Here is a 27,910-nt window from a genome sequence, read left to right on the forward strand (position 1 = left end):
TGGAGGCGGTAAGCTTTCCAATCGTGGCTCTGCCCTTTGGTGGTTGTGTGGTCTTGGGCCAGCTCCCTTAACCTCTCTCAACTTCAGTTTCCTCCTCTAGAGAATCGGATGCACACGCTACACACATCTGTTGCAGAGCATAAATGCGATCGTGCTGAGTAACTCCATTTTGCTGGGCACTGGCTTGCATGCTCTCTGCTTGCATCAGGGAGGGTCTGTGAGCACAGCGCCTGGCATGTGGGAAGCCCTCAGTAGCCAGGAGTCGTGATGACTGAGAGAAGTGTGGCTGGGCCACTGGGTGAGGGAGCCTCATGGCATGTGAGTCGCTGGTGCTTCTGTCCTTGCTGCTTCCCACCCTGTCTGCCCAGCTCCGTCCCCCTCCCTCCTGCTTCGTTTCTATTTCCGTCTTTCTCTCCTCCTCTCCAGGCCTCAGGGGGCCCCTGGCTGGCAAGAAGCCTTTTTCCTCCTTCTCCAGGATCGAGGAGTAGTTTTCACTGCAGGCCAAGCCCTTCTCCCCAAGGGCTGGGGCACCCCCATCGGACCAACTTCCCTTCCCCAGCCATAGCCCTCAGCCTCCCCTGAGAAACTCTTCCCCACACACCGTTCTCTGTGTTCCCAGCAAACTCTAGCACCTAGAATCCCTCAAATTCCAGACAGCGACCAATGAGCATTTTCCCTCATCCCCTCCCCCAGGTTGACTTTGGATACCCTCAGCTAACCAAGGTCTTTGGGGCCATTCCCTGGCCTCCAGATGGATGCCAGAGGCAATATAGTGTAGTAGAGAGGAGTCGATACTGAGGTCAAACTGCCAGCTACCCTATTTCCTCATCTGGGGGCCTTGGGATAGTGCCTTTCATTTCTCCCTGGTTCAGATTCCTGACTGTAAAATGGGATTAAACATATCCACTTCAAACAGCTAGCGGTCTGACCTCAGAGAGCTGAGCTGTGCTTAGCCCATGTGCAGAATGAACATCCACCAAGCTGCTCAGCAGTACAGTTCTATGGTTAAGAATACAGACTCAGAAGTCAGGCTGCCTGCCTTTTTCAATCCCAATTTTGCTACCTTCTGTTCTGGCTATGTGACCTTGGGTAAGTTACTTAACTTTTCTGGGCTCAATTTCCTCATCTGCAAAACAGGATAACAGTGCAGGTGTACTAGGGTTGTTCAGAGGATTAAATGTCTTAAGTGCTTGGCACATAGTAAGCACTCACTAAATGTTAGCTGTTACCATTTTTATTATTCCCCACCTCTAAGCCAGAGGACGGGAAACTATCTGCAAGTATCCCTGGTCCCAACTAGCCGTCCTTCCTTCAGTCTCACTTGAGTCGGCACGCTGTAATTCAGATCACACACACATATCCCCCCAAACACACGGACACACAGAGGTCAGCAGAGCGGCCTCAGACACAGAAAAAAGTTTAATTCTGCTGCGGCGGAGGGTCCCGGCTCCGGCAGGGAGGGGAGGATTTGGTTTTGGATCTTGTTCATGTGGGGATTTATTTGGGGAAAGAGGAAGGGATAGGGGAGACTCTGGTCCTTCCAGTGGGACCTGCCCGGGAGAGTGTGTAGTGGGGAAGAGGTAATCAGGAGAGAGAGGGAGACTGGACAAGATATGGGAGGGAGAAGAGACGGCGGGACAGAGACAAATAGGGAAGGACAGAGACATGAGACAAAGACGACATAGGGCGGGACAGAGAGGAAGGGAACAAACAGAGAAAGGGGGACCCCAAGCCAGACCCGACGGGACCAGGGAGGTGAATGGGGTGGGGGTGGGGGCTTTGGAGGCCGCCGCGGGACAGAATAGGATCTAGTCCAGCCAGATACAAGAAATGGGCCCCTCGCCCCTGCCCCGGTCCCGGGCGGGGGGAGGGGGCTCGTGTCTCAGTGCTGCAGTGTCGGGGGGGCCCTGCCCCTCCCCGCGCTTCGCTGTGTAAGGCACCGGCTCCAGCGAGGTCCGCGAGCGCGCGGGGGGAGGGGCAGGAGGGGGACGAGGAGTCCTTGGAGGAGGGGGGCCCGGCTGCCCGCCCCCTAACTCCCCCGGGCCCGGGGGCGTGGCCGAGAGCTGCAGACGAGGCAGCCTCGCCCCCTTCAGGGAGGAGAAGGGCGCGTCTCCCCCTCCAGTCTGACCACTAGGCGCCGTGCTTTCGCCCCCGAGTCCTGCCCCAGCGTCCGGGTGGCTGGGCGTTTGTCCGCGGCACCCAGGCGTCCCGGCGCCCGCCCGCCGCTCAGACGGTACTCTCCAGCATCCACTCGGTGCTGGTAAAGGCCAGGCGTGCCCTGGCGGAGCCCAGCCCCAGGTCTCCGTCCTCCCCGGCCGCGCCCCCTCCGGCCCCGTCCAGGTGCGGCGTGGACCGGTGGCGCTTTGTCCGCCGGGCGCGGCGCGGGTAACTGTGGCTCTGGAAGAGTGCCCCGTAGTCCCCGTCGAACGAATAGCGCTGCTGCGGCCTCGGCCGGGCCGGGGCACCCCCAGGAACCAGAGCAAGAGTGGGGGGCGCCGAAGCTGGCGGCCCCAGGGCCCCGGAACGGCTCCTCCGAGGGCCCGCCGTGGCCCGAGACTCCTCCCCAGAGATTTCCTCAGATGGCAGCAGGCACAGCGAGGTGGCTGAGCCGCCCAGGGAGCGTCCAAGGACGGCCTCTGGCTCGGTGGAATCCATCTCGGCGGCGGTGGCCTTCGCCTCGACCGCCAAAGCGGCAGCAGCTGGGGACGTCACCTCGCGCAGCGCCTCGTAACGGTCTTGCGCCGGCGGGGGCGGGGCCTGCGATGCGCCTGCGCCGTTGGTCTGCGAGCACACGTGGCTGACCCGCGGAGGCGACCTGGAGGTACCCTTGACGCGGCGGCCATCTCCGTCGCCGTAGACCTTATAGCGGATCATGAGCAGAACGATGAAGACGAGGACCGAGGCGACGATGACGCCCCCAATGGCGATGATCATGGTGCCACCCAAGAAATGGGCCCTCAGTGGGCGGCAGGGCGCGGGATCCCCGGCAGTGGTAAACTGCACACAGCCCACCACTCGCGTGGCCGGCAGTGCAGTGGCCCCGTCGTCGTAGACTGCCAGCACGCACAGGTCGTAGGCGCGGCCTGCTGCCAGATCATTCACCAGGAAGGTCTGGCTGGTGGATGGGATCATCCTGCAGGAGGGGACGGCATCAGCACTGGGTTAGCTCCACTATGAACGGTACCGCTTCATTTGCGTGTCCCATCCGTGGTGACCAACAGGGAACAAACCATGCATTCCTACCGATATTTCACTCTCTATGGGACAACAGCAGTCATTCAAGCAGCAAATGTACATCCTCTCAGGACCACTGCTACAGGTCACGCCCCTCATCTGCAAGCCCAGACCTCAGAACCACTCCCTGTGGTGTTTCATCACCTGCTACGATAATATCTGCCATTCGTGTTGCCTCGTCTACATATCCTGGACCTTGCCTGGGAGGAGTACTATGGCTTTTAAATCCTGCCCTGAAGGAACATGCCTTTAATTTGGGTCAGCTGCCATTCAGAGTCTCTGATCTATAGATTTCCATCCTTGAAGGGGCCCCAATACTATATCCTGCATGTCCCATCCTCCCTCGAGTGGACACCGAAGTCAACTCACACCCCCTGTCTTACTGCTACTGGGACAACAGATGCTCTTCTAGTTTCTTTTTTCTACGTATTCCCATCCTTTCCGGGAAACCATGATACAGGCCACGCCCCTCATCTGCATGTCCCACCTTGGGTACATACATCTAGCCGCCTCTGTCTATTTCCAAGCCCCTCAACTACATATTCCCACCCACCAAGGGGACCTGGCTATAGGCCACTCCACTTCTGGTTGACCAATCACTTCCAAGCCACACTCCACAGGGCCTACTACAGACGGTTTCCCTACTGTGCCTGGGACCATGTCCGCTCTTTGCGTGTCCTGCAATATCGATCACCTTGTGTTCATGCTGTGCCCCATACCACCAGAGGTCGTGAAATCATGCCCCCAGGGTAAATTTCATCCACAATCGGGTCAAAGGTAACCAAGCAAGCATGCCACTCTCTTGCTATAGGCCCCTGCCTTCTAACGAGGGACAGTGCAAAGAAGTGGTTATGCCGACAAAGCCTGGGGGCCTGTGTTTGAGTCTCTCTGCTGCCCCTTGCTAGCTCTGTGACCTTAGGCAAGTTTCTTAACATCTCTGTGCCTCATTTCCCCAAAATGGAGACAGTAAGAATTCTTCTGTCTTCTTCATAGAGAAAGTGTGAAGTATGAATGAGTTAACCTACCTAAAGCCTGGCACTGGATAATTTCATCATGATTAGCTTGCATCCCACCCAGTGCTGGCCAGTCACCCTCACCGTGGCTCACACTTTACTGCCAATGGCACTCTTCCCCAGCTGGAAGAGCATTCCCACTAGGCCTTGACCCTCTTCTGTTGGGCACATCTCTTCTGTGCTGTTGGCCACATCCAGCCTTGGCTAAGCCAGGACTGCCACATCCACATGGATTTGTATGCCCAGCACTCAACCTCACAAGCTCCCCTCACCTAAAAATCTCATAGTGGGTCACCAGAGACAAGGACTGTTGCCCAAGACCATGTGGCAGGAGCTCCATCTCCTCTGAAAGGCCACGCCCCCCCCCCCCCCCCCCCACAGGCCTCTAGCCCCTCAGCAACTTCACATTCTCTCTAACAAGCCACCTCTGCCATCTCTGGTCCTGAAGCCCACCTCAGCTCCCTTATAGCCAGAGCCACCCTTCAAACCAAAAGACTTCAAGTATGGCCCCCCCCCCCCCCCCACCCATAAAGGCCTACCCGCTTTTCCAACTCACCCCCTGCCTGCCATTTCACACACTGCCCCCCACCCCTTCCAGCCTTGGGCCCCTGGCTGTAAGTCTTCCTCCTCCTCTCATCTCCTCTCCCAAAGAGCATTGGATTCCTCTTGCTCCTTTCCCCCAAAGTAACCGGTTGCTAGGGGCTCCCCACTTTTCAAGGACAGAGGCTGGCTCCTTAAGAAAGCTTCAGCCCATGTGTCTCTAATTGGCTGCAAGACGCAAGCAAGCAGCAGAGCAGGCTTCTGGTTGGATGTCACCTCCGCCCCGTGGCAGCAGTGAGGAGGTTAACCCCTGCAGCACCGTAGCACAGGCATCTGCAATGGGGGACAGAGGACTGAACTGTGGCCTTGAGGGGAAAGGAAGAGAACAGGGGTCTGTTGCCCTGCTGGGGACACAGGGCCACCAACATCTGCATACATGCACGGTCTGAGGGTCTGTGAACCTCCCCTCACCGCACCACACAGAGGCTAAGAGTTAGAGAAGAAGAGAAACAGAGAGGTGGAGAGACACAGAAACTAAAAGCTATTGACAGGGGGCGCCTGGGTGGCGCAGTTGGCTAAGCCTCCGACTTCAGCCAGGTCACGATCTCGCGGTCCGTGAGTTCGAGCCCCGCGTCGGGCTCTGGGCTGATGGCTCAGAGCCTGGAGCCTGTTTCCGATTCTGTGTCTCCTTCTCTCTCTGCCCCTCCCCCGTTCATGCTCTGTCTCTCTATGTCCCAAAAATAAATAAACGTTGAAAAAAAAATTAAAAAAAAAAAAAGCTATTGACAGAAATGTATTATCCTTCTCCCCTAATCCCTGCCTGGCAAAAAGGAGGGGCTCAATAAATGTGTGTTCAATGTATAAAGGGCAAGATTAGGAGTTAGAAGGGTTAGGGCTGGAATCCTGGTCACTTCCTCTGTGACCTTGAGCACGTGATTCCCCCCACTGAGTCTCAGTTTCCCTGTCTATAAAAAGGGAAGGGGGATCATGACTGCTTCACGGCAGAGTTGGGAAGCTCAAATGAGATAGCACAGGGCCTAGCACGGAGCAGGGGCTTGGTGCCTCATAAGGACAGGAGGGAGAGACGGGACAGACAGAGGCAAAAGGAAGAGAATTGATGGGAGAAAGTAGCCCTTTAATGCCTGTCTATGCTGTACAGATCTGTCCACACCAGGGCAAGGGCTGCTAACCCAGTGGATGGTGGAAATAACTTAGGTGTGTCTATAAAATGGGAGGGGGTATCATCATTGCTTCACAACAAAGTAGGGAGGATCAAATGGTCATTTATATATTTTTCTCATACTTTTTGTTCCCCGTTCTATAATGTACCTGATGTGTTGCTAACAGTAACACTGGTATGGGTTAATCATAAGTGTGTGAGAATATTTCATGTTCCAAAATGTTTAACTGACAAGGTGCAGAATCAAGCACCCTCGGCCAGCAGTGACCTAGACCATGAACCCCAGAGAGCAGGGATGCTGCTGGGCACGTTCACTATTATAACTCCAGTGCCCGGCCCTAGTCTGGCTCGTGTGGGTCCTCGACGAAGATTTACTAAATGCAGGAAAACCAGAAAGAGATAGGGAGACAGAACTAGAGAGGAGGAGACGGGGCGGGTGAGGGCCCAAGACAACTCCACATGTCCATCTAGAGAACCACAGCTGAGCAAGAAGGCCAACGGAGTGGGCAGATGGGAGGGTGGGCCCCTGGAGGAGGTAGAGGTCCTGGGACTGCAGCACCCACCTGTAGACAAGGGAGTCATCTGCGGAGCTGTTGTACTGGACCTGGTACATGCGGATGCCGGGCACGGGCCTCTGGGCCGGCCAGCGGATGAGCACCGAGTTCGAGGTGAGCTCGGCCGCCACGAGCCGGCGCTCAGCGGCCGATTCGTTGGCACCGGGTCGGCCGGGCGTGGCGATGTCTGAGGAGCCGGGCTCGGTGAGGGGCGGCGGGGCGGCCGGCGGGGGCGCCATCAGAGGCAGGGGTACCACGCACACCTCCACGGGGGCCGTCGCTTCCCCAGCGGCGTTGGAGGCGATGCACGTGAAGGTGCCACTGTCCCTTAAGGTGGTGATGGTTACATCCAGTGTCCCATCCCCCCGAACCCGGGTCCGGCTCGAGTTCCCCAGCAACCGCCCATCGGGTGCGACCCAATGCACCACGGGCTCAGGGTCACCCACAGCGCGGCACCGCAGGCTGACCGCCTGGCCCTCCACCACCAGGGCCCGGCCCCCCGCCTGCCGTGTAATCAGCGGGGGTTCACACAGGAACTCCTCCTCAGGAATGGACCAGAAGTAGCGGTCAGTGAGGTGCTCCGGGGTGGCGCACGTCTCCAGGTCGTCCTCTCGGGTCAGCCGCCGCAGCCACAGCAGCTCGCAGTTGCAGTGCAGAGGGTTGCCGCCGAAGCTGACCGTGAGCGGCGTGGGCGGCTTCGGCCCCGAACCTTGGGACCTCAGGAAGAGCCCATCGGGGGGCAGTTTATGGAGGCGGTTGGAGGTCATGTCCAGGCGAACCAGTTTGTGCAGCTGCACAAAGGTACCTTCAGCGATATGGTCGATGAGATTGTGGTCCAGCGTGAGGGTGTTCAGGTTCACCATCTGGCCCACAGCCTCCCACGGCAGGGCCTCGAGATTGTTGTAGGACAGATCCAGGTCCTCCACGGTGGACAGGAAGGCGTCGAAGGCAGCTGACTCGACCCGGCGGATCTGGTTGTTGCCGAGGATCAGGTGGCGAAGGTTGCCCAAGCCGCGGAGCTGGTCGCCACGCACCTCGGCCAGGCGGTTGCTGTCGAGGTGCAGGGCGCGGAGGGCGCGGAGGTCAGCGAAGGCGCCGGCGGCCACCTGGCCGATGGTGTTACGGGACAGGGTGAGGTGCACCAGGCTGGTCATGTTGGCGAAGTCTCTGCGGCGGACGGCCGCGATGAAGTTGTCGGTGAGCCGCAGCTCCACCACGCGCCGGTCGATGGCCGGCGGCACGAAGAGCAAGCCGGTCTTGGCGCACAGCATGGTCAGCGTGGGCGCCACGTTCTGGCAGATGCAGCGGCCGGGGCAGGGCTGCCCACGGGATGCCCCGGCCCAGAGCAGCAGCAGAAAGGGCAGGGCGGCAGGTGGCGGCGAGGGGAGCGCCGAGGAGAAGGGGCCCGGAGCCATGGTGCAGATGGAAGGCAGGAGGAGTGGGGCGGGAGACCTGCAAGGGAACGAGACGGGTTACCCAGGCACAGGGCTTGACCACCAGCCTGGCCACCCACAATGTCCTGCTAGAAGTCTGCCTCAGGTCCCTGCCTTCCTGACATCCAGTCTGAACAGAGGCAGGACTGATCATCACCTGGCATGCATTTGTTGTTAACAGACAATATTTCCATGCTGGTTAGTAAATTACACGGCCCTCCACCCCCCACCCCCAGGGTCCTAATCCCATCTCTGACCTTCCCCTAGGAGGCCCAGACCTCTCATGATTTTCCAACCAGAGGGGTGCGGTGACACCTGGCCTAGTCTGGGCCTTCCAGTACCCACTAAATATTTTTAAAAATCAGGGTTGACTAGGGTTTAAGGTTGTGGGTTTCAAAGCCATAGTCCCCGGGTTCAAATTCCAGCTCTGACACTTACTAGCTGTGTGACCTCGGGCAAGTGTCTGAACCTCTCTGAATCTCGGTTTCTTCATCTGTAAAATGGAGATAAAAACAGGCCTTACCTCTGTGAGGATTAACTGGATCAATGAGCATAGTGTACTTAGAACCGTGCCTAGAACATAAAATGTGTTCAATACGTGTTGGTAATTATTCTCATCATGATCATTGAGGGCCCAATATATGCCAGGTACAGAAGTGTGCACTATTATTAAGAGTAAGTGCTCTGAAATCAAACAGACTCAGGTTCAGTCCTGGCTCCCCACTAGCTGGTTCTGTGACCGCAGACCAATGATTTCCCCTAACTAGGCCATAATTTCCTAATTTGTACAACGGGATGACAATCATACCATCTTTGCGGGGTTGTTGCAAGGGTTCAGTGAGCTCATTCATTGGGGCCACTGAGCACAGGGCCTGACACACAGTAAGTATCCAGTAAATGTTAAGGGGAACCACTACCACCACCACCCCCACACACACACCCTTGGGAGTGGCAGAGGGAATCTGAAGTTAGGAGGCGCTGAGAAAAACACAGCAGTCTCCGTCCCAGTCTTGGGAAGTCCTTCTCTGAACCTGGCTTCATCCTGGGCTCTGGTGAGCTCCCAAACAGTGGGCAGACTTCCACGCTCACATCAGCGGGCACATACAAGGCCCCATACATGCCCACACTCACACACACCCTCACACACTCACGCTATGCCTCTGCTCCAGGCAAAACCTTCCGGCAGGGATTCCCCTGCGGCGGCTGCAGCCCACGACATGTCAGTTCCCATCACAACACCGGGTGGGTGGGGGGGTGAAGAGGGAAGGATGGGAAGGGGGCGTCCCTGAAACTGTTTTCACCCCACCCCGCACCCAGTCCCTTGCTGGCCCACCTCCTAGGGATCTGCAGTTTGGGGCTGTGGCCTGCTGTGGCCCTGATCCTTCAGCCTGTGGGGAGGGGGACCAAGAGAGTCAGAGAGAGAGGGGCAAAGAGACAGGGAGAGACAAGTGGGCAAGGGGGGAGATGCACTGGCAGACACAGAGACACAGAGTCTGAGAGAGAGACAAAGGGACAAAAAGAAAAAGAAGCTGAGGGGCGCCTGGCTGGCTCAGTCAGTAGAGCATGTGACCCTCGATCACAGCGTGGCGAGTTCGAGCCCACATTGGGCAAAGAGCTTAAATAAATAAACAAACAAATAAATAAATAAATAAATAAATAAGGAAAAGAGAAAGACTCTGAAAGAAAGGTGCAGAGGCAAGGAGCCAGCCTGAAACCAAGACAGACTGGAGCACTAAGAAAGGAGGAAACAGGCAGAGAAGGGCGTTGAGCCCAAGAGATGGGGAGAGGAAGAGTGAGGGAGAGGCGGGAAGTGATCCTAAGAGATTACAGAGAGACCAAGATGGAGGAAGAGATAGAGACAGAGGGACAGCGCCCGGGCTGGAGAGAGAAAAAGAGGCAGAGGCAGGGCATCCCACCATCTCTGAGCACCCCCTATTAATTTGTCTTGCGATCCTCCTGGGATAAAGCTCTGTATCGAATGGAAAACCTGAAAGGCAGAACTCCTGAGTTGGGAGGCCCAGCTCTGCACCTGCCTGCCTGTGGGGTCTCTAAGGCTCAGAACCCCAATCTATGAAACAGAAGTGCCCAGTTTTGCCTCCCACAGCTGGGGTGGGACTCGAGTCGAAGGGATAATAACAGCAATGAAAATAGCTAACATTTCTTGAGAGGTAGTGCAGCATTGCAAGAAAGAATCCGGGCCTGGCCGCTCAGGTTCACACCCCAGTTCCCCGTTGCGCGACTTGAATCCAGTGACTTCCCCTCTCTGTGCCTCAGTGTGCTCCTCTGTAAAATGGGGATAACCATAGCACCTACCTCATGGGGTTGTTACGAAGTATAATACACTGTAACATGTTCAGAATAGTTCCTGACAGACTAAACACTACATAAGTGTTAGCAGCTATTATTAACATCATCACCATCATCATCATCATCATCATTATTATTATTGTATCATTTTCTCTGCCTCTCTCCCAGCCACTAGCCGATCAGTCTACCAGGAGATCTTCCCACATGCGTGCACGCACACACACACACAAAATGGTAAACCATGTCGCTCTCCAAATGCAAGGTTCACTTCATGTCACGAAACTCTCTGTACCCCCTACTGATATCATCAGGAGACTTCCTTGTCCCAACCACCTGACCCACCCAGAGAGGGGATGCTTCCAGGCCCGAAACCCCCACCTACCACCCATGCCCTGGCTCTACCACGAGCCCTGATCCAGACATGATGCTCCTGATCTTGTTGTCATGGCCGCCCCCTCCCTCTCCCCCCCCCCCAGCCCCGGGGCCCTTCCGACACTGCCATACCCTGCCCTGAAATCCATACCAGGCAGGGCTCCAGGCCTCCAGCTGGCTCAGAACAGGCCCAATCACTCCACATCTCTCTCCCCAGCCTGAGGGACCCCACTCACCTCTCTGCAGGGAGTTAGGGCCTGGGCCGGTACCTGCAAAGGAACAAAATGACCCTATTAGCATCCTTCTGGCTCCTCTTTGAAGACCTGCCTCAGAGACCATCTCAGCCAAGGAAGTCCCTGGTGTGATCATTCTCTCAGCCCTCCTGCTGCAGGCTCTGCATAGGCTCAGACAGACCCAGTGAGTTGTTTCTGGAATCCAGGGAGTCTGGGTCTCAGGACCGTTCACCCTCCAAAACCCAGGAGTCCGGGGCTTTAACTCTTTGTCCTCTGTGGGCCCAAGAGGCCAGGAACCCCAGCCCCTTCCCCTTCCTTCCACCCTGGTGTCTACAACCCCAGCTTCCTCCTCCTTCAAACTCCAGAGTCCAGGTCTCAGTTTCTTCCTTTCTCAAGACCCAGGAATCTGGCCTCCCAGCAGCCTTCTCAGATCCAGGATTCCAGGCTTCCAGTCTCCTCCTTCCAGAGTTCACATCCTAGTCCTCCAATTTCAAAGAGCTGAGTGGTACTGGGGGTAGGAAAGAACCAGCGGTCCCCATCCTTGCCATTACACCATTGTCACACCAACATGTGTGGACATGCCAAAACCCACATGGGCCCAAGTCTCTACATCTGGATTTCCATGGACCCACCAGCATGATGTGTGCCCCCCACCCTCCATGGCCTCTTAGCCCCGCATGTGGACGCCCTTGTGTCCTTGGACCCCCTGGATGGACCCCAGCATACCACGGGTCACACCACATGGGCCCAAATCTCACTGGGCCAAGAAGTGGGGTCAGCCTTATGCCAGGAAGACAGGCACATGTGTGCATACGCCCTGCACATAGACCAATCCCCAGAGACCAACACTGACACATAAATGGACTCACAACATAGACCCACACCCTCAAGGTTGACACAACCTGCACACAACCACACATGTACAACATTGACTTTCCCTTGCACATTCATATATACATATGCACACACACAACAGAGAAACCCATGTGCCTTCTTGCAGACAATCGGATACATGCACCTATAAGAGAGAAACACGTGCACACTAGCCAACACACAGGGGCACACACATATAACATATACTCACTTGCACAAAGATACACAGGTGCATGCTTTTAAACGTCCAAACACACTCATACACACTCATACAACTTCACATGTCCCCATGATGCATGGTCACAAAACTGATATATCCCCACACCAACAGATGCCCAAATGCACACCCTAGCTGATACACACCTCACACACATGACACAGAACTACAAGCACACACAGACACACAAAATTGATACACAAGCACACAGGCACAAAAAGATTCACCTTGCACAGACATTCTGAGATGTTCACTCATAAGACACATGCTCACACAACAGCCCTGTGAGGGATTTACACACTTCCAAAATGCATACACAATATTGAACCACGGTAGCATAGTCAACAGATAGGCATAGATTCACACTCACATACAGTCATGAACACACATCCCTCCTGGCCCTGAGGTGCCCCCACCCCACCTACTTCCCAGGCCAAAGAAATCCTAGCATCCTTCCCTCCCAGCACATCCCCCCCAACCCCCAACCAAGGCACAAGCCAGGGCCTGAGGTCAGAGTTCGGCAGGTGGAGTCTCAAAGGGTTGGGGGACTGAGTCCCAGAGCCCTGCCACAAGGCAGCCCAGAGGTCCCCCGGCCTGGCCATCTGTATGCCGGCAAGTCCGGCCCCATCTGCGGAGATCTGGCGGGCGGGGGGGATTGGGGTGGGGTGGGTGGGGAAGGGCTGGGTCTGTGCCCCTCCCCTCCGGCCCATCTGTCCATCCCTCGGCCTCTCATCCCTCCATCTGTCCACCTACCGGCCGCCCATCCCCCCCACCCCCAGCCACCGGGAAGGGGAAGACATGGCCGTCTCCCCCAAGGACCGCTGAGGACCCCCCAATTGACATAGACCGAGGGAGCGGCAAACTCCCCTCCCCCAAAGCCACACAGAGGCCTGGTCCCACAAGGAACGAGCCCCAGCCCCCGGCCGGGAACCTGACGTGGACGCACAGACACACACCCTCGGAGACACACAACCCGCAGACACACACATACACACACACAAATGGACACCAGGACGGGCACACCCGGCTACACAAACCCTCGGATGGACATCCAACCTGGACACAAACACCCAGCGCAGCCAGCCCCGCGCACACACTCGGGGGGGGGGGGGGACACACACCTGGGCACACAACCCACGCACACACACCTGCACACAGCCCCTCCGATGGGCGCGCGACAGCCCCCCAGACACACAGCCAGAGGAGCAGCCGCTCGGGGGACACACGCGCGCGGCCGGACACAGCACCTCGGCTCGACACCCAGCACACACCCGGATGGCCACACAAGCAGGGCGCCGCACACGCCGGCGCCGGGCACACACAGGGCCGCGCGAGCGCACGCCGGGCCCGCCGCAGCGCCGCGGACACACACTCACACGCTCGCACGCTCACACCCGCGCTCCCACCGGCGCCCCCGCCCGCCGCCTCCCCGGCCGCTGCGGGCCGCGCTCACCCAGCCCGGGGGGGCCCCGGGCCCGGCCCCGCCGCCGCCGCCTCGCTCCGCGCCATGGTGGGGGGAGGGCCGGGGGAGGGGGCGCGGTGCCGCGGGGCCGCCTCCCTCCCGCCTCCCGCCCTCCCTCCCGAGCCGCCGCCGAGCTCCGCCCTCCGCGCCGCCCGCCGCCGGAGCCCAGCCGCCACCACCGCCGCAAGGGGGGAGGGGGCGCCGACCGGAGGGGGCGGGCGGGGCGGCCGCGCAGCCCAGACCCCCGCTCCGGGGCACGCCGCAGACCCCTCTCCACTGCGGAGCCGCCGGCCCGCCCCCGACCCCTCCCCAGCCCCACCCCCAGCCCTGCCGGCTTCCCCAGAGACCCCCAGACCACGCCCCAACTGGCGTGGGGACTCGGCGGAGATCTCGGGAGCGTGTCCCAATACCCAGGGGAACCTCAGGCCATGCCTTACCTCCTTGGAGGACCCAGACCATGTCCTACAGCCACCCAGGACCACCAACCATGTCCTACGCTCCTTGGTGACCTCAGACTCTGCCCCATACTCCATCGGGGACCCCAGACCATATCCCAGCACCTAATGGGAGCCGGAGCACCCCCATCAGGGACCCTAAATCATACCATAACATTCAGGTATGAATGTTACCACGCCCCAGAGAGGACCCAAACCATATATCAATATCTAGGGAGACACCAGATCATGTCTTACTCCCTCTGGGGACCCAAACCACATCCTACTGCTTCTTGGAGACCCCAGCAGTGTCCTTCCACACACCATTCCTTGACCCCCAATAGGGACTCCAGACCATGTCTAGTTTCTAGGAGGACCTCAAAATGTCTCTTATTCCCCCTAACTTTCCTCATTACCCCCAGTTAGACCCCAGACCATGCTCCCCTCTAAGGCACCCCTTGGTTTCCAGAACCCCTGATTTGCCCCAGATTCTTTCCCTGCATCTTTCCTGTTCCTATTCTCTCTTTTGGACCCGGGAGACCCTTCCCCTTCCCTGTGACTTCCATGGATACCAGGATTCCTTACTCCCTCCTTGGTTAGACTCCTTTCTTGCCCAACTCCTATTCAATAGCTGACCCCTAGCCCCTCCCCCAAACCCCACTGAGTGTCTCTGGCCACTCTCCACCTCTTTCTGAGATACTCACCAGACCCCCAAACCCAGCAAAGCCTCCCCTCCAAATCCACCTTATTGCAGTCCCTGGCTCCCTGGCAGCTCAACCCCTTCCAATTTTGGATCCTACTGTATCAAGGTCCTCTGCCAAACCCCTTCCCTAAGTTTTTCCTAGTCACGTCATGGCACAAAGCCTGCCTGCCCCTCACCCCCAGATCAAGGGTACCTCTGCAGAGCCTCCCCTCTAGTAAACCTTGACCCCACTCACAACCATTAGATGCCCCCCCCCGGAAGGACACTCACAATCCCCCCCCTCAGTCTTCAGATTCCAACATCACCACCACTACCACCACCGCCACCTCCCACCCTGGTTCCTGGTGCTCCCTGATGGGATACGGAGGTCCAGGGCTGGGAGCACGGAGAGAGAATAGTAACAACAGCAAAAGTGGACACATGTCCAGCACTGTTGTGCGCCAGGAATGGTTCTATGGGCTTCACATACATGACTTCAGTTAATCCTTCCAGGAGCCAGACGAGGAGGCCCCATCACATCCTGATTTTACAGATGAGGAAAATAAAACCACAGAGAGGTTAGGTAACTTGCCTCAAGTCACACAGATAAGGGAAAGGAAGGGGAGGGCGGACCTGGGATGGACAGGAGGGAAAAAGACAGGATGAGAAGATAGATGAAAATTAGAGAGACAGAGATCCTCAGAGATAGGGAAACAAAGAGCCTGAGCCCAAGCAGAGAGCCCCACCCCCACCCCACAGACTGAAACTCTGGCCCCGCCCACCTCTTGACCTCTTCCCAGAGCTCTGGTTTCCCTGTCCCAACCAACCGTGATCTTTCTACTTCTCCAATATATCAGTTCATCACAGCTCCTGGGGTCTTTGCACTCTTTCCCCACTGTAGTGATTCCTCCTTTTCATCCAAGTCTTAACTCAAATGCAATCGCTTCAGAGAGGCCTTCCTTTCCCAGCCCCAGTTCACACCTGCACCCCTACCAATTGTCCTCATGTCTGCAGGTTACTCTGAAATACATAAAAAATAAGATGGATTGACGGAAGGGTTGATGGATGGGTTTATGATAAAGCAAGTAAGATAAAACATTAATGGTAGAATTTAGGTGGTGGGTATATGGGTGTTCACTGTAAAATTATTTTCAACTTTGCTGCCTGTTTGAAATCTTTCATAATAAATGTTGGGAGGTGAGCCAGAGGGCTCTCCTAGAGACTAAGGAGGCAGCAAAAGCATAGTCCCAACAGGTCCCACTATTTCTATCTATCACATCACCTCATTTTATTTCCTACATGGCACTTATGCTTGTTAATCATCGTGTTTGCTTCTTCGCCTCTTTACTGTGTACTTATCTGTTTATTGCCTATTGTCTAGTCATTGATCTATAAGCCTCCTGAGGGGAGTGGCATGGGCACCACTTTTCTCTGGTGTCCACAACAATGAACGGCACCCAGGAGGTGCTCAGTAAAGACGTGTTCTTGAGTGCCTCTTAGGAGAAGGCCTGGGAGCCGGGCCCACTCCAGACTCACTGCAGGGGCCACACTCAGCAATAAACATAATGCCCCAGCCTGGGGTCACTGGAAGGGAAGGGGGATACCCCGGGGGGGGGGCGGGTAGAGAATGTCCCCTAAGGTCAGGGAATGTGAATTGGCCTGAAAAGAGGGCAACAGGTAGAAGTTTCCCTCTGCGTTGATTCCTGACCCAGATTTTCTAACAGAGACCCAAAACCATTCTCACACTTCCACAGTTCGGCCCCGCCCCCAAGCCTAGGTCCACCCGGTCTCCAAGACTCCGCCCAAAGCAAAACTCCCCAGCCCTTTCTGACCTAAGTTTGCCCCTCAGGCCCAGGTCCACCCACCAATCCCCACACACTTAGCCCCTGCACTCCCCCCTGCACCTTAAACTCCACCCCAAAAGCATCTAGCTTTCAGGCCAGGCACTGGTCCCTTTTGCCTAGTCCTTTTGCCATTCTCAGTTGTGCCCTAAATCCCGTTTCTTCCTCTCCAACATAAGCCCTACTTTCCTTGAAGGTTAGCAAGGAGAAGTGCCCCCAGGGAAAACCTACAGCCTGGATTTAAAAATTACGGAGGCTGGATCTGCGGAAGCCCAGGAGAAGGTTGGGGGAGAGAAGGTGGTCCCTAGTTTGTTTGGGGGCCCCTTGAAGGAGTGGCCCCAAAGCTAGAGCCACGCCCCATTGTGCTGACTCTCCATTGGATAGTGTATTCTGTTATGGCCTCTCTGATTGGTTCCCCCACAATCCCTCTAGCCAAACCTACTCTGCATTGGGCAGTCCCTAGAGCCACCCTCTCTGATTGGTCCTTGCTTTCCAAACTCCCTGCTCCTGATTGGGCAACTCCTCGTACATGCTTCTTTCTGATTGGATTGTTTGCAATCATGAGCCTGGATGCCGACAGAAGTTCAACTACGTGGGGAGGAGGAAGAGCTGATTCCCTAAACCCCCTGCCTGAGAAAGGGAGTGGCCATTGACCACCAGATAGCCTTGAGTTGGAAGTTTTAACTGTACAAACCACTACCAGTGGGACTTCAGGCAATTACCTTTGGCTTTGCCAAAATTTTTGCCTCAGTTTACTCATCTGTAAATTGGGGATAATAAGGATGCCATCTTCATAGGGTATTGTAAGGATTAAATGAGTTAATACCTATAAAGTGCTTATGCAAGTACCTGGCACATAGGAAGCCCTCAATCAGAGCGTTAACTGTAAGTGCATGACCTTGGACAAGTTCTTTTGCCTCTCAGACCTCTGCAGGACGGCAGTTGCTTGGCCTCTTAATCGAACGGCCCCTCCTATCCCCAGCCCTCTTCTTCCATCTCTAGCCATCAGAGACTGAGGCTATGATCAGAGGGAGAAGTAGAGACGTGCCTGGCCAGAGATGGGGTGGGGAGGGCACCAGGACTGGTGTCAAAGAGGAGCTCAAATCCGCCCCTCCCCCAAATGCTGGCAGGGGGCGGAGAGAGGGGGGCGACTTATCTTTGCAAAGGGCTGGTCCAGTCTGGAAACAAGGGGGGCAAGTGTTGAGTTGAGCGGAGTGGTGAGGGGGATGGTGTGCTCTGGCGGGGAGGGCTGGGGAGGGCTTGGAGCTGGGCTTGTGGACCCTCCCCCAGGAATGACAGGGCTGGGGGAGGGGCTGCCCAAACCCAAGGTCATTGTGTCATTGTTTCCATGGCAACGAACACCTCTCAACAGGGAACCTGGAAGGGGGGGGGGGAGGGAGCTCCCAGGTCCCTGGATCTGGGGACAGAGGGAGGAACAGAGACCAGGAGGAGAAGCAAAGAGAAAGAAAGGGTGATTTATCTCTGTGAAGACCTGCCCATCTCAGAACTCTCGGAGCCTGGTACACCGTGGGTGCTCAATAAATGTCCCTCAGGGACAAAGAGAGCCTGAGAGAGTCAAAGGCTCAGAGATGCCAGAAGAAAGAAAACTCTCCAGGGGCGCCTGGGTGGCGCAGTCGGTTAAGCGTCCGACTTCAGCCAGGTCACGATCTCGCGGTCCGTGAGTTCGAGCCTCGCGTCAGGCTCTGGGCTGATGGCTCAGAGCCTGGAGCCTGTTTCCGATTCTGTGTCTCCCTCTCTCTCTGCCCCTCCCCCGTTCATGCTCTGTCTCTCTCTGTCAAAAATAAATAAACGTTGAAAAAAAATTTAAAAAAAAAAAAGAAAGAAAACTCTCCAGACTGGGGCGGGTAGGGTGTCCCTTTCCTGCCCTTCAACCTCATACCCCTCAGGGGTCCACTGAGAGTCCAGGATCCCCTCCCCTATCCCAGTCTGGGGCCCCCAGGCCTACCTAAGTACACAAACCACTCACCCCGGCAACTCCCTTGAAGCAATTACATTTGATCCTTTAACAACTTTTCTGCCTTTAAATTCTTCCTGCCTGGGGGCTCACTGAGGAAAGTAGCATTCAGTGCAGGCTAATGTCTGATGCCCCTAGAGCCGGGGGTGGGAAAGTGGGAGGAGGGGAAATGGGCACTCGGCCTCGTTTTTCCTCTCAGGAATCCAGGTGTCCTTATTCCCCTTGGGAGTGGCCCCTCCTGGATTCAGATATTTTCCCATTCCTCCAGGAAACCTAGCCCCCCTTCCATCCTCCCACCCACCCACACACCCACACACCCTAGAAAAACCTACAGGCCCCTCCCTTTCTGAGAAATCGGTATCCTCTTTTCCTCCTGGGACTCACGGCCATCCACTTGGTCTGCCTGCCCTCTGCTGGCCCAAGGCCGGTACTGCAGGGACTGTGGGGTAGGGCCCACAATGAGAAACAAACTGACAGCTGAGGATCTCTTGCATTTTAATTTCTTTAAATTAAACTCCTCCTGCTGAGGAGTTCTTGCATTTTAATTTCTTTAGGGTTTCGGATGTTCAGGTCCTTAGGGGTCCGAGTTCCCAGTCTCTTCAGGAATTCAGACATGAGGATTTCAGTTCCCCAACCCAGAGGTCAACGAAAGAAAGACAACTTCTCTTGGAGCCAGGCCTCGGTGAGGTCTTCAGTGGTGCGGATTTCAAACACCTGGGCGGGGAGAGGTCTCAGCGTTGAGATCCAATCAGGAACTCAGAGGGCGAGCACGCCGGCCCCTTCCTCCCTCAGAATTGGAGTCCCGGACCCTCAGCCCATCCTCCCTCAGACCTGGAAGCCCAGACCCTCCCCCTCCTCCTCCCTAACACTGGGGAGCCCCAGCCCCAGGCCCAGACCTTCGTGAGCTCCGCCGTCTGCACCAATCTGTTTTTACTCCCCGCATACATCATTTGTTGTTCAGGCTTGCAGCCTGCATGGGAAAAAGGAGAAGGGAGCATAACTGGGGGACCCCGGTTATCACTAAGGCCCTAGCAACGTCATACAGGCCCTGAAGTTTTTCTAAGGGTCTTGGGAGCTGTTCCAAGGTGGTCTCTTGAAGCTCTACTCAGAGTTTTGGGACTTGTTTGGGGGCTTGCTATTCCGAGGGTTCCTGGAGATGGTTTAGAGGCCAGACAGGGCTTCTAAGGAAAAGGAAGAGGCTAACTTGCTTATACACCTTGGGACTGAGGAGGATGGGTGGATTCTTAAAGAATCTGAGCCCCCACCCCCACCCCGCTGCCCTCCCAACACCCACACACTACACACACGCACACACCACATGCACCACACGCTCCCGTACTCAAGTCACGTATACACACATTCACACAGTGCCCGCTCACACGTACCTGCACCCACATACACACTCTCACATGCCGCACACACAGCATCTAAGACCCCCCCTTATCAGGACAGGTGTCAGCTGTGTCTCACCCACGGGGCTGGAGAAGATGAAACACAAGGGGTAGGACACTCGGCCGTCCTCGTGCACATACTTGTAGCTGTAAACCACGAACCTACACCAGTGAAAGGGGATTCAAATTCAATACTTCGGCCTGGCGCCCAGGTCCAGGGCCCATTGCCGGAGCCCACAATCTTGAAATCTTGCCTGAGTCTGAGAGCCTTAGGGTTAACAGAGGAGACCCAGGACACTGGCCTCAAATGCAAAATGAAAATCAAATAGGAGGTGCTTGTTCGATTCACAATAACCGATGACATAAGTGCTATTATTATCCCCATACTACAGATGGGAAAACTGAGGCCCAGAGAGGTAAGGTCACTTACCCGAGGTTCTGTGGACAGAGGAAAGATTTGAGCCCAGGAAATTCAGTGCCGGAGTGTAAGGGCTCAAGTACTATGCAGTACTGTCCAGAGCTCTAGATCTCTGGCCTGAGACTAGGGCCAGCCACATAACTTGCCAAGCCCAGCGCAAAATGAACACATGGGGCCTGTTGTTCCAAAGGCAGGAGAAAGGCTGTTCTTCTTCCGCAGTCTGTCTCCAGACTGACTGTGGTCTTTCTGTTTTTTTTAAGTTTACTTTTTTTTGAGAGAGAGAAAGCATGTGTGAATGGGAGAGGGGCAGAGAGACAAGGAGACACAGGATCCGAAGCAGGCTCCAGGCTCTGAGCTGTCAGCCCAGAGCCCGATGAGGGACTCGAACCCACAAACTGGGAGATCATGACCTGATCTGGGTTGGATGCTTAACAGACTGAGCCACCTGGGTGCCCCGTGATTACAGTCTTTTCACGTTTGCTACATAAAGTCAGGCTCTCTTGGGCATGAGCACACACGCAGGGGAAGTACAGATGCTTGCAGACAAACCCTGGAACCTGTCATGCAGGGGGTGTGTGCCAACCTTGACCCTGACTCTGACCCTCCCCCGACATGTGCACTCAGGCCCCTGACTGGGGCAGAGGGCAGCAGCACTCACTGGGTGGCAGTGACCAGGGGAGAAGCTGTCCAGGGCTGGAGGAGGGACCATGTGTGAGCCGGAGGAGGCTCCGAGCCCCCAGCACATGCTCCATTGTCCTATCAGACCCTTACACAAAACACAAATTCAAAGATAAAACCATAAAAAATTTCCAGATGGCAGGCAGCTGCAGAGCATTAAGCCCTGTGTTCGAGGGGCACCTAGGTGGCTCAGTCAGTTAAGCATCCAACTCTTGATCTTGGCTCAAGTCATGATCTCACAGTTTGTGAGTTCGAGCCCCACATCGAGCTCTGCATTGACAGTGTGGAGCCTGCTTGGGATTCTCTCTCTCCCCCTTTCTCTCTGTCCCTTGTCTACTCTTGCTCGCTCTCTCTCTCTCTCTCTCTCTCTCTCTCAAAGTAAATAAACTTAAAAAAAAAAAAAAAGCCCTGTGTTTGAGGCTTCCCTTCTGTGGATGAGGCCCAATGTGACTATACTTGTCAGATACCAAGGGAGCTGATCCTGGCTGAGATCTAGAGCCTGAGATTGAGGGTTGCAATCCCGGGGCACCCAAAATTCACCCCAGTGGAGATGAAAACTCTAAACAGACTGGATTTCATAGAAGGGTCAAAGAGCTCCTCCATACAAAGAGCACCAGCCTCGGGGCGCCTGGGTGGCGCAGTCGGTTAAGCGTCCGACTTCAGCCAGGTCACGATCTCGCGGTCCGGGAGTTCGAGCCCCGCGTCAGGCTCTGGGCTGATGGCTCGGAGCCTGGAGCCTGTTTCCGATTCTGTGTCTCCCTCTCTCTCTGCCCCTCCCCCGTTCATGCTCTGTCTCTCTCTGTCCCAAAAATAAATAAACGTTGAAAAAAAAAAAAATTTAAAAACAAAGAGCACCAGCCTCGTGTGGCTTCGCACAGGATTCCCTCCAATCGTTAAAGGTCAAATAACTCCTCTGCCGCCCCAAATATTCTCGTGCGTTGAAAAAGGAAATTTTTTTTTCATTTTTTGTTTAATGAAATGCAATAAGGAGACCGAAATCTAACAAAGTTTGTACCCAAAGGAAAAAATAATCCAGCTCTAATGTCACGTGACTGTCAGTATAAAACTCTGCAATAAACAAAAGGTCCTGGGGTGTGAATTCGTGGCCTCAAACACAGATCAGAGCCCGTGATTAAGACAGGAATCCAAGGGGCCCCTCTGTCTGTTCCTTCATCATCACCCCTCTCCCCCTGGCCTGACCCTCCCCTTCCTTCCCCCACAATACCTCGGCTGTCTCTCTGGCAGCTCTGTTTTTAGTTCCTCTGGAGAAATGTTCTGAGGTGGGGGAGAAAAGACTGACATTAAATAAGCACTCCCAAGCACTTGCCCAGACACTGGTCTAAGAAACACACATAGATCAACTCATTGACCTTTCCCACAAGGCTGTGGGGTAGGTTCTGTTATTACCCCCACTTTACAGGTAAGCAAACTGAGGCCCAGAGTTGTTACGACACCTGTTCAAGGTTGCAGATAGCGAGCAGCAGGATTCAGATTTGAACCTGGGTTCAAATCGTAACCATTTGCTGCACTGCCTTTCAGAGGACCTGAGAGAGCCCAGCTCCTGGCCAATCCCCCTCCCGTCGATCAGCCCCAGCGTCAGCCTCCGTGGGCCACCCTCCCCCAAATTCTTACCACGATACTATGAAGTAAGCTTTGTTATCATCCCCATGTTACTGATAAAGACAGCGAGGAAAGAAAGGGTGGGCTCTACCCTTTTACAGGATTTCCGCTCGTTTTTGTTATTTTTTACTTCTCTGGAAACTCTCATTTAAGTGCCAATAAAATATCGTCACCGTCATCATCATCATTTCACTGAGCCAGGCCTTCTTCTAAACCCACTACAAGGATTAAATCATTGAATCCATAGACAACCCTGAGAGAGAGGTACCGGTATCCCCATTTCACAGATGAGGAAACAGACCCATGCAGGTGAAATCTCTTGCCTCGAGTCACAGCTGAGCCGGAACTTGACCCCCAGGCCTTTCTGGCCCCCAGTGTCAAGCTCTGAGCATCAGTTCCGGCCCCCTGGCTCTCCCAGTCCCACCCTGCACTTCTGGGGGGGTCCCATCCCTCCCAGCCCCTCACCTGAAATTCTTCCTCCAGCACCACCATCTGTCGGTCTTTGTCCACCTTCACTGGGGAGGGATGGCACACAGGGGTTAGACGCCCCTTCCATCCGCCCGCCCGTGACACTGGCGCAGACTTCCTTGTGTGTCCCCACCCCTTCACCCATCCTTCTGGGGGAGAAGATGACACTCACTTATTATGGCTGCGTTGTCCGTCTCTTTTCGGAAGCGAAATTGCCTCAGCTTTTCCTTTAGCTCTGGGTCCACCTCGCACACCACCAGGGAATCAGACTGCCAGGGAAGCCCAAGCATAGCTGAGCTGACCTGGACCCAGCCCTGCCCCCTTCCCCAAACCTCGGTTTCTCCACTAGTAAAGAGGAGGGCCCTGACGGCTCATAGGATGCTTCTGTGAACATTAGGAAAAAGTGCCCTTTCCTTAGGGCAGACACTGTCCCTTACCATGCACACCCTTGGGGTGCAGAGTAGAGGCTGGACTCCAGCCCTCTCAGCAGGCACACTTGGGGAACGGTCAAGGGGACCCAAGGATCTGCCTGCCTGGGGCTAAACCCGGAAACGGCATCTCTCTTCCCCCCAGCCAGGCCCTTTGCCACAGGGGTCACCCTCCTAGCCCCTGACCTCTATCCCACAGCCTGACCTTCACCCAGGCACTCTCCCAGCCCCCAGCCCTTCCCATACAACCCCTAGCCCCCTGACCATGACTTTTCTGTCCACAGGCCTCTTCTTTTCTCAGTTCCGCTGTCTTCTAGGGGTGGGGACCAAGGCTTCAGGGGGCGGGGTGTGGGGCAGGGGAAAGGTTTCATCCACCACCACATCCTGTTTATGCCCATTCTGGGACAACTGTCTCAGAAGGCCCCTCCCCTTCCTTCCTTCCCCTCATCTGCCAGGACCTCCCAGGCTTTGCAATCACCTAGACCTGGGTTCGAATGCTGCCTTGCTGTGTGATCCTAGCTAAATAACTTCGCCCCTCTGGTTCAGGATTCTTGTGAGGATAAAATAGCTTCACATACCTCCCAGTATGGTGGACATACTCAATACAGAGTAGATAACAATGAGCTCTTTAACTCCTCCCCTCCTCCAGGAAGCTTTCCTGGATCTCTCCCATCTGGAATATTTTAATTCTGGAGCAGAAAAGGGGGAACTTAGGGATGTTTGCTAATCAAACTGTCATTTGTTGTGCTGATGGGGAAATGGAGGCTCCACAGAGCCCAGGTAATGGTGAATTTTTTGCCTGCCATTCAACCTCAGGGGCCTAATAATCGGCCCTACAACAGTGGTGTTCAATTCTGTCAGACTGGTACCCCCTTTTTTATTAAGTGCATTTTGTGTTGCCCCTTTCCCACTCTGAAATGAAATTCCTGGGTAATGTAACCTACTTATTATGTACATAAATTCCTCCCCCCCCCCGAATCAATATAATGTCCTGTCATACAAAGGAGAAATAAAAGGGAATGTAATGTATGGGAAAATTCCATGTATTTCGGTGAGAAAATATAAGCAAACCAAAGAGACTCTTCATAGGGGCACCTGGGGGGGGGGGTTCAGTCGGTTAAGCGCCGGACTCTTGGTTTCATCTCAGGTCATGATTTCTCAGTTCACGGGTTCGAGCCCCGCATCAGGCTCTGTGTTGACAGCGCTTAGCCTGCTTGAGATTCTCTCTCTCTCTGTCCTCTCCCTCCACTTGCTGCCTCTCTCAAAAATAAATAATCATTAAAAAAAAGAATCTTCACAGGTCCCAGCTCCACATTGGCTGGCCTGCTGTGCTGGCCCCATGGACAAGTGTAGTGAACGAGCTTTCCTCAAGCCCCTCCATGGGCACTGGTTCCCACCCTGTCCCATCTGCTTATGGGTCTCGCTGTGGCTGTCCTCCCTCTCTCTGCATCACCGATGTTCCCACCCCCACTGGATCTTTCCTCTCGGCCTCCACGTGGGGTTATGTCTTCCTTTTTAAACACTAAGAATCCTATCTTCCATCCAGCCACTGCCCATTCATTTCCTTCCCTTTTAGCAAAACTTCTAGAAGGAATCGTCTACGCTCACTGCCTGCAGTTTCTCCTCCCAATGTTCTCTTCAACTCTCTCCCAGCAGGTTGTCACTCCTGTCCCCATTCCCTGACATACCCTTGTCAGGGCCACCAATGACCTAATGGTCAATTCTCAGTCTTCATCTGTTATGTGCTGTTGGCTGCATGTGACACCGTCCATCACTCCCTGTGCCCTGATACACTTTCTTCACTTGGCTTTCAGAACAACACCCTGGCCTGGTTTTCCTCCGAGTCCTCTAGCTGCTCCTTCTTGGCTTCTCTTGCTGATTCTTCCTTTTGACAGTGGGGTGTTCTAGGGGCTCAGTCCTTTGTCCCTTTCTCTTTTTCATTTACCTTCCTCGCCTCCTGATCTCATCCAGTTTCTCAGCTTTCAAAGGGGACACCCTCAGTATTTCTCCAGCCTGGGCCTCTCCCTGAACTCGAGACTCCTACATGCAGCTGCCCAGCGGATGCGTCCACCTGGATCTCAGTCATCTTTAAATTTTTAAAAAATGTTTATTATTTGGGAGAGAGAGAGAGAGAGCAAGCAGGGAAGGGGCAGAGAGAGAGGGAGACACAGAATCGGAAGTAGGCTCCAGGCTCTGAGCTGTCAGCACAGAGCCCGATGCAGGGCTCGAAGTCACAGACTGCGAGATCATGACCTGAGCTGTAGTCGGCCGCCCACCTGACTGAGCCACCCAGGCGCCCCATGGATCTCAGTCATCTTTAACCCAGCTCATCATACATCAGAACTTCCTGGTTCTGAAATTCAAAATGTAACCAGAACCTGCCCACTTCCCACCCTCCCCAACACCACCATGGCCTGTACTCTGGTCCTGCCCGGCAGCCTCCTCCCTGTCCTCACTCTCCCAGCAGCCTCCTCACTGTCCCCCTGCTTCCCCTCACACAGTCTACTCTTCTAGAGTACTCTCTACGACTGCTAGAGGGATCCTAATAAAACCCAAGGCATACAACATACTTCCTCTGTCAAAATCCCCCTATGGTTCCATATTATTTGGGTAAAAGCTAAAGTCCTTACGGTGGCCTTTATCTGCCACCACCCCTCTTCAATTACCACTTGGACCTTGTCTTCTATTACCGTCCTCTTTGCTCACCCCACTCCAGCCACGTTAGCCTCTTTGTGGTTCTGCAAATAATCCTGCCACTGTTGCTGTTTGCATTTGCTGTTCCTTCTCCCTGGAACCCTCTTCCCCTTATGGTTTTTCCTTTCATTTCCTTTTTTTTTTTTTTAATGTTTTCTTATTTATTTTTGAGAAAGAGAGAGAGATATTAGGGGAGGGGCAGAGAGAGAATCCCAAGAAGGCTCTACACTGTCAGTGCAGAGCCCAATGCGGGGCTCAAACCCATGAACTGTGAGATCATGACCCATGCCAGAATCAAGAGTCAGATGCTGGGGTGCCTGGGTGGCTCAGTCGGTTAAGCATCCGACTTCGGCTCAGGTCATGATCTCACGGTTCATGGGTTTGAGCCCCACATCGGGCTCTGTGCTGACAGCTCAGAGCCTGGAGCCTGCTTCAGATTCTGTGTCTCCCTCTCTCTCTGCTCCTCCCCTGCTCAGCCGTGTCTCTCTCTCTCAAAAATAAACAAACATTAAAAAAAAAAAAAAAAGTCAGACACTTAACCAACTGAGCCACCTGGGTGCCCGAACCCCTTCATTTCTTCAGATACCTGTTCCAATCTCACCTGATCCAAGAGGTCTTTCCCCATCTAAAATAGTGCTGAACTCATCACTCCATCCCCTCAGCTTGCTTTATTTTACTCCATAGTACTATCACTGAGTCACATTGTATTTATTTATTGTTTGTTTGTGTCCCCTCAACCAGAACATAAGCGTCGGGCGGAGATATTTGTGTGCTTTGTTCCACTGTTGAATTTCTAGAACCTTGAACAGCACCTGACACATACATATTAGGTACCTAAGTATTGTTGGATGAATAAATGAGTCTTTGTGTGTCTTTCAAGCACAACTACTCTATAGGGTGTGAAAGTTTTTGCTTAAATGTAAGGGTAGTGGATGGGGTTTGTGATATCCCCCACCCTGGCATGAAATGACCTTTTCTCACGCCTTCCTTTCTGTCTGGCTGCTCCTTTCCAATCTTCGAGACTCTCGATTCCTTTGCTTAAACCTTAGGTGTCCCCTTCTGTCAGGGTTCTGTTGGGTCCTTGTCTCCATTCACCCTCATACCCTCTCCAGGCTAGATCGCTAACACCCACAACTTCAGTCACCACCTCTGGTGATCCTCAAATCTTGGTTCCCAGCCCCAATTTCTCTCTTAAGCTCCAGACCCAGGGCTATGCAGCCTCCTGGCCCCTGCTGCTGGGTGGCCCGCACTGGGCTCAGAATCTTCCAGACCTGTTCTGGGAGGCACCACCAACCCCCAATGCCCCAGCCAGGGACCTTTTCTTGGATTTCACCCTCTCTCCCCATCTTCAGCCAGCCAGTCCCAGGGCAGGTTCACTCGGCCTCCTGGGCGTCCCCCCCCCCCCCACGTCCACACCCCCTCCCTTTACCAAAGTCCTCCCTGGTGCAAACGCCTCAGTCCCACCCCAACGGCCTCCCTGAAGGCCCCCAGTTTTATACTTCCTCCAATCCATGCTCCATATGAAAGCCAGAGCCATCTTTCCAAACCCGCAACTCACCATGACTCTCCCTGGCTTGAAGCCCTTCCATGGCTCCCTAGTGTCCTCAAGACAAACTCCCTCAAGCGGCCAAACACCTGGCCACAGCTCATTTCCCACCGCTCCTTGCCTGGAGCTCTACACTCCATCCACCCCGACCGCATTTTCTTTGAGTTCCTCTAACAAGCCATTTCTCTGTCACCTTCTGGGTGAGGGCCCCCGCTCCGCTTAGTCACCAGATCCAGGAAAGTTTGTGGAATGAACAGATTACAATAGTCAAAGCAACAACTCCCATTTGTTGACGGCCTCCATTGTGCCAAGCGCTT

The 27,910-nt window shown here is 54.8% G+C and overlaps 2 protein-coding genes across 15 annotated transcripts; both read right to left on the reverse strand.

The window, feature by feature from the left end:
• Positions 1-1,397: 1,397 nt before the first annotated feature.
• Positions 1,398-23,183, reverse strand: LRFN1 (leucine rich repeat and fibronectin type III domain containing 1). 12 transcript variants are annotated; one of them, XM_030297424.1, is made up of 6 exons: positions 23,098-23,183; positions 10,870-10,902; positions 10,111-10,237; positions 8,393-8,447; positions 6,531-7,973; positions 1,399-3,133 (listed from the first exon to the last, which is right to left on the reverse strand). In XM_030297424.1, exons 5-6 carry the CDS (start codon positions 7,934-7,936, stop codon positions 2,227-2,229), a joined length of 2,313 nt encoding a protein of 770 aa, XP_030153284.1. In that variant the 5' UTR covers positions 7,937-7,973; positions 8,393-8,447; positions 10,111-10,237; positions 10,870-10,902; positions 23,098-23,183; the 3' UTR covers positions 1,399-2,226. The 12 variants fall into 12 exon arrangements, with proteins under 12 accessions (XP_032447399.1, XP_030153291.1, XP_030153284.1 ...); XM_030297421.1 differs by having other exon boundaries at positions 10,785-10,902; XM_030297426.1 differs by lacking the exon at positions 10,111-10,237 and adding an exon at positions 22,923-22,972 and having other exon boundaries at positions 23,098-23,134.
• Positions 18,829-27,623, reverse strand: GMFG (glia maturation factor gamma). Of its 3 annotated transcripts, none has more exons than XM_030297434.1 (7): positions 27,606-27,623; positions 23,098-23,194; positions 22,923-22,972; positions 22,063-22,112; positions 19,821-19,903; positions 19,247-19,320; positions 18,829-19,064 (listed from the first exon to the last, which is right to left on the reverse strand). In XM_030297434.1, exons 1-7 carry the CDS (start codon positions 27,606-27,608, stop codon positions 18,993-18,995), a joined length of 429 nt encoding a protein of 142 aa, XP_030153294.1. In that variant the 5' UTR covers positions 27,609-27,623; the 3' UTR covers positions 18,829-18,992. The 3 variants fall into 3 exon arrangements, with proteins under 3 accessions (XP_030153294.1, XP_030153292.1, XP_030153293.1); XM_030297432.1 differs by lacking the exon at positions 27,606-27,623 and adding an exon at positions 23,618-23,722; XM_030297433.1 differs by lacking the exon at positions 27,606-27,623 and adding an exon at positions 23,363-23,449.
• Between the last annotated feature and the right edge of the window lie 287 nt (positions 27,624-27,910).

The sequence above is a fragment of the Lynx canadensis genome, chromosome E2, assembly GCF_007474595.2.
Source record: "Lynx canadensis isolate LIC74 chromosome E2, mLynCan4.pri.v2, whole genome shotgun sequence".
Classification (NCBI taxonomy): Eukaryota; Metazoa; Chordata; class Mammalia; order Carnivora; family Felidae; genus Lynx; species Lynx canadensis.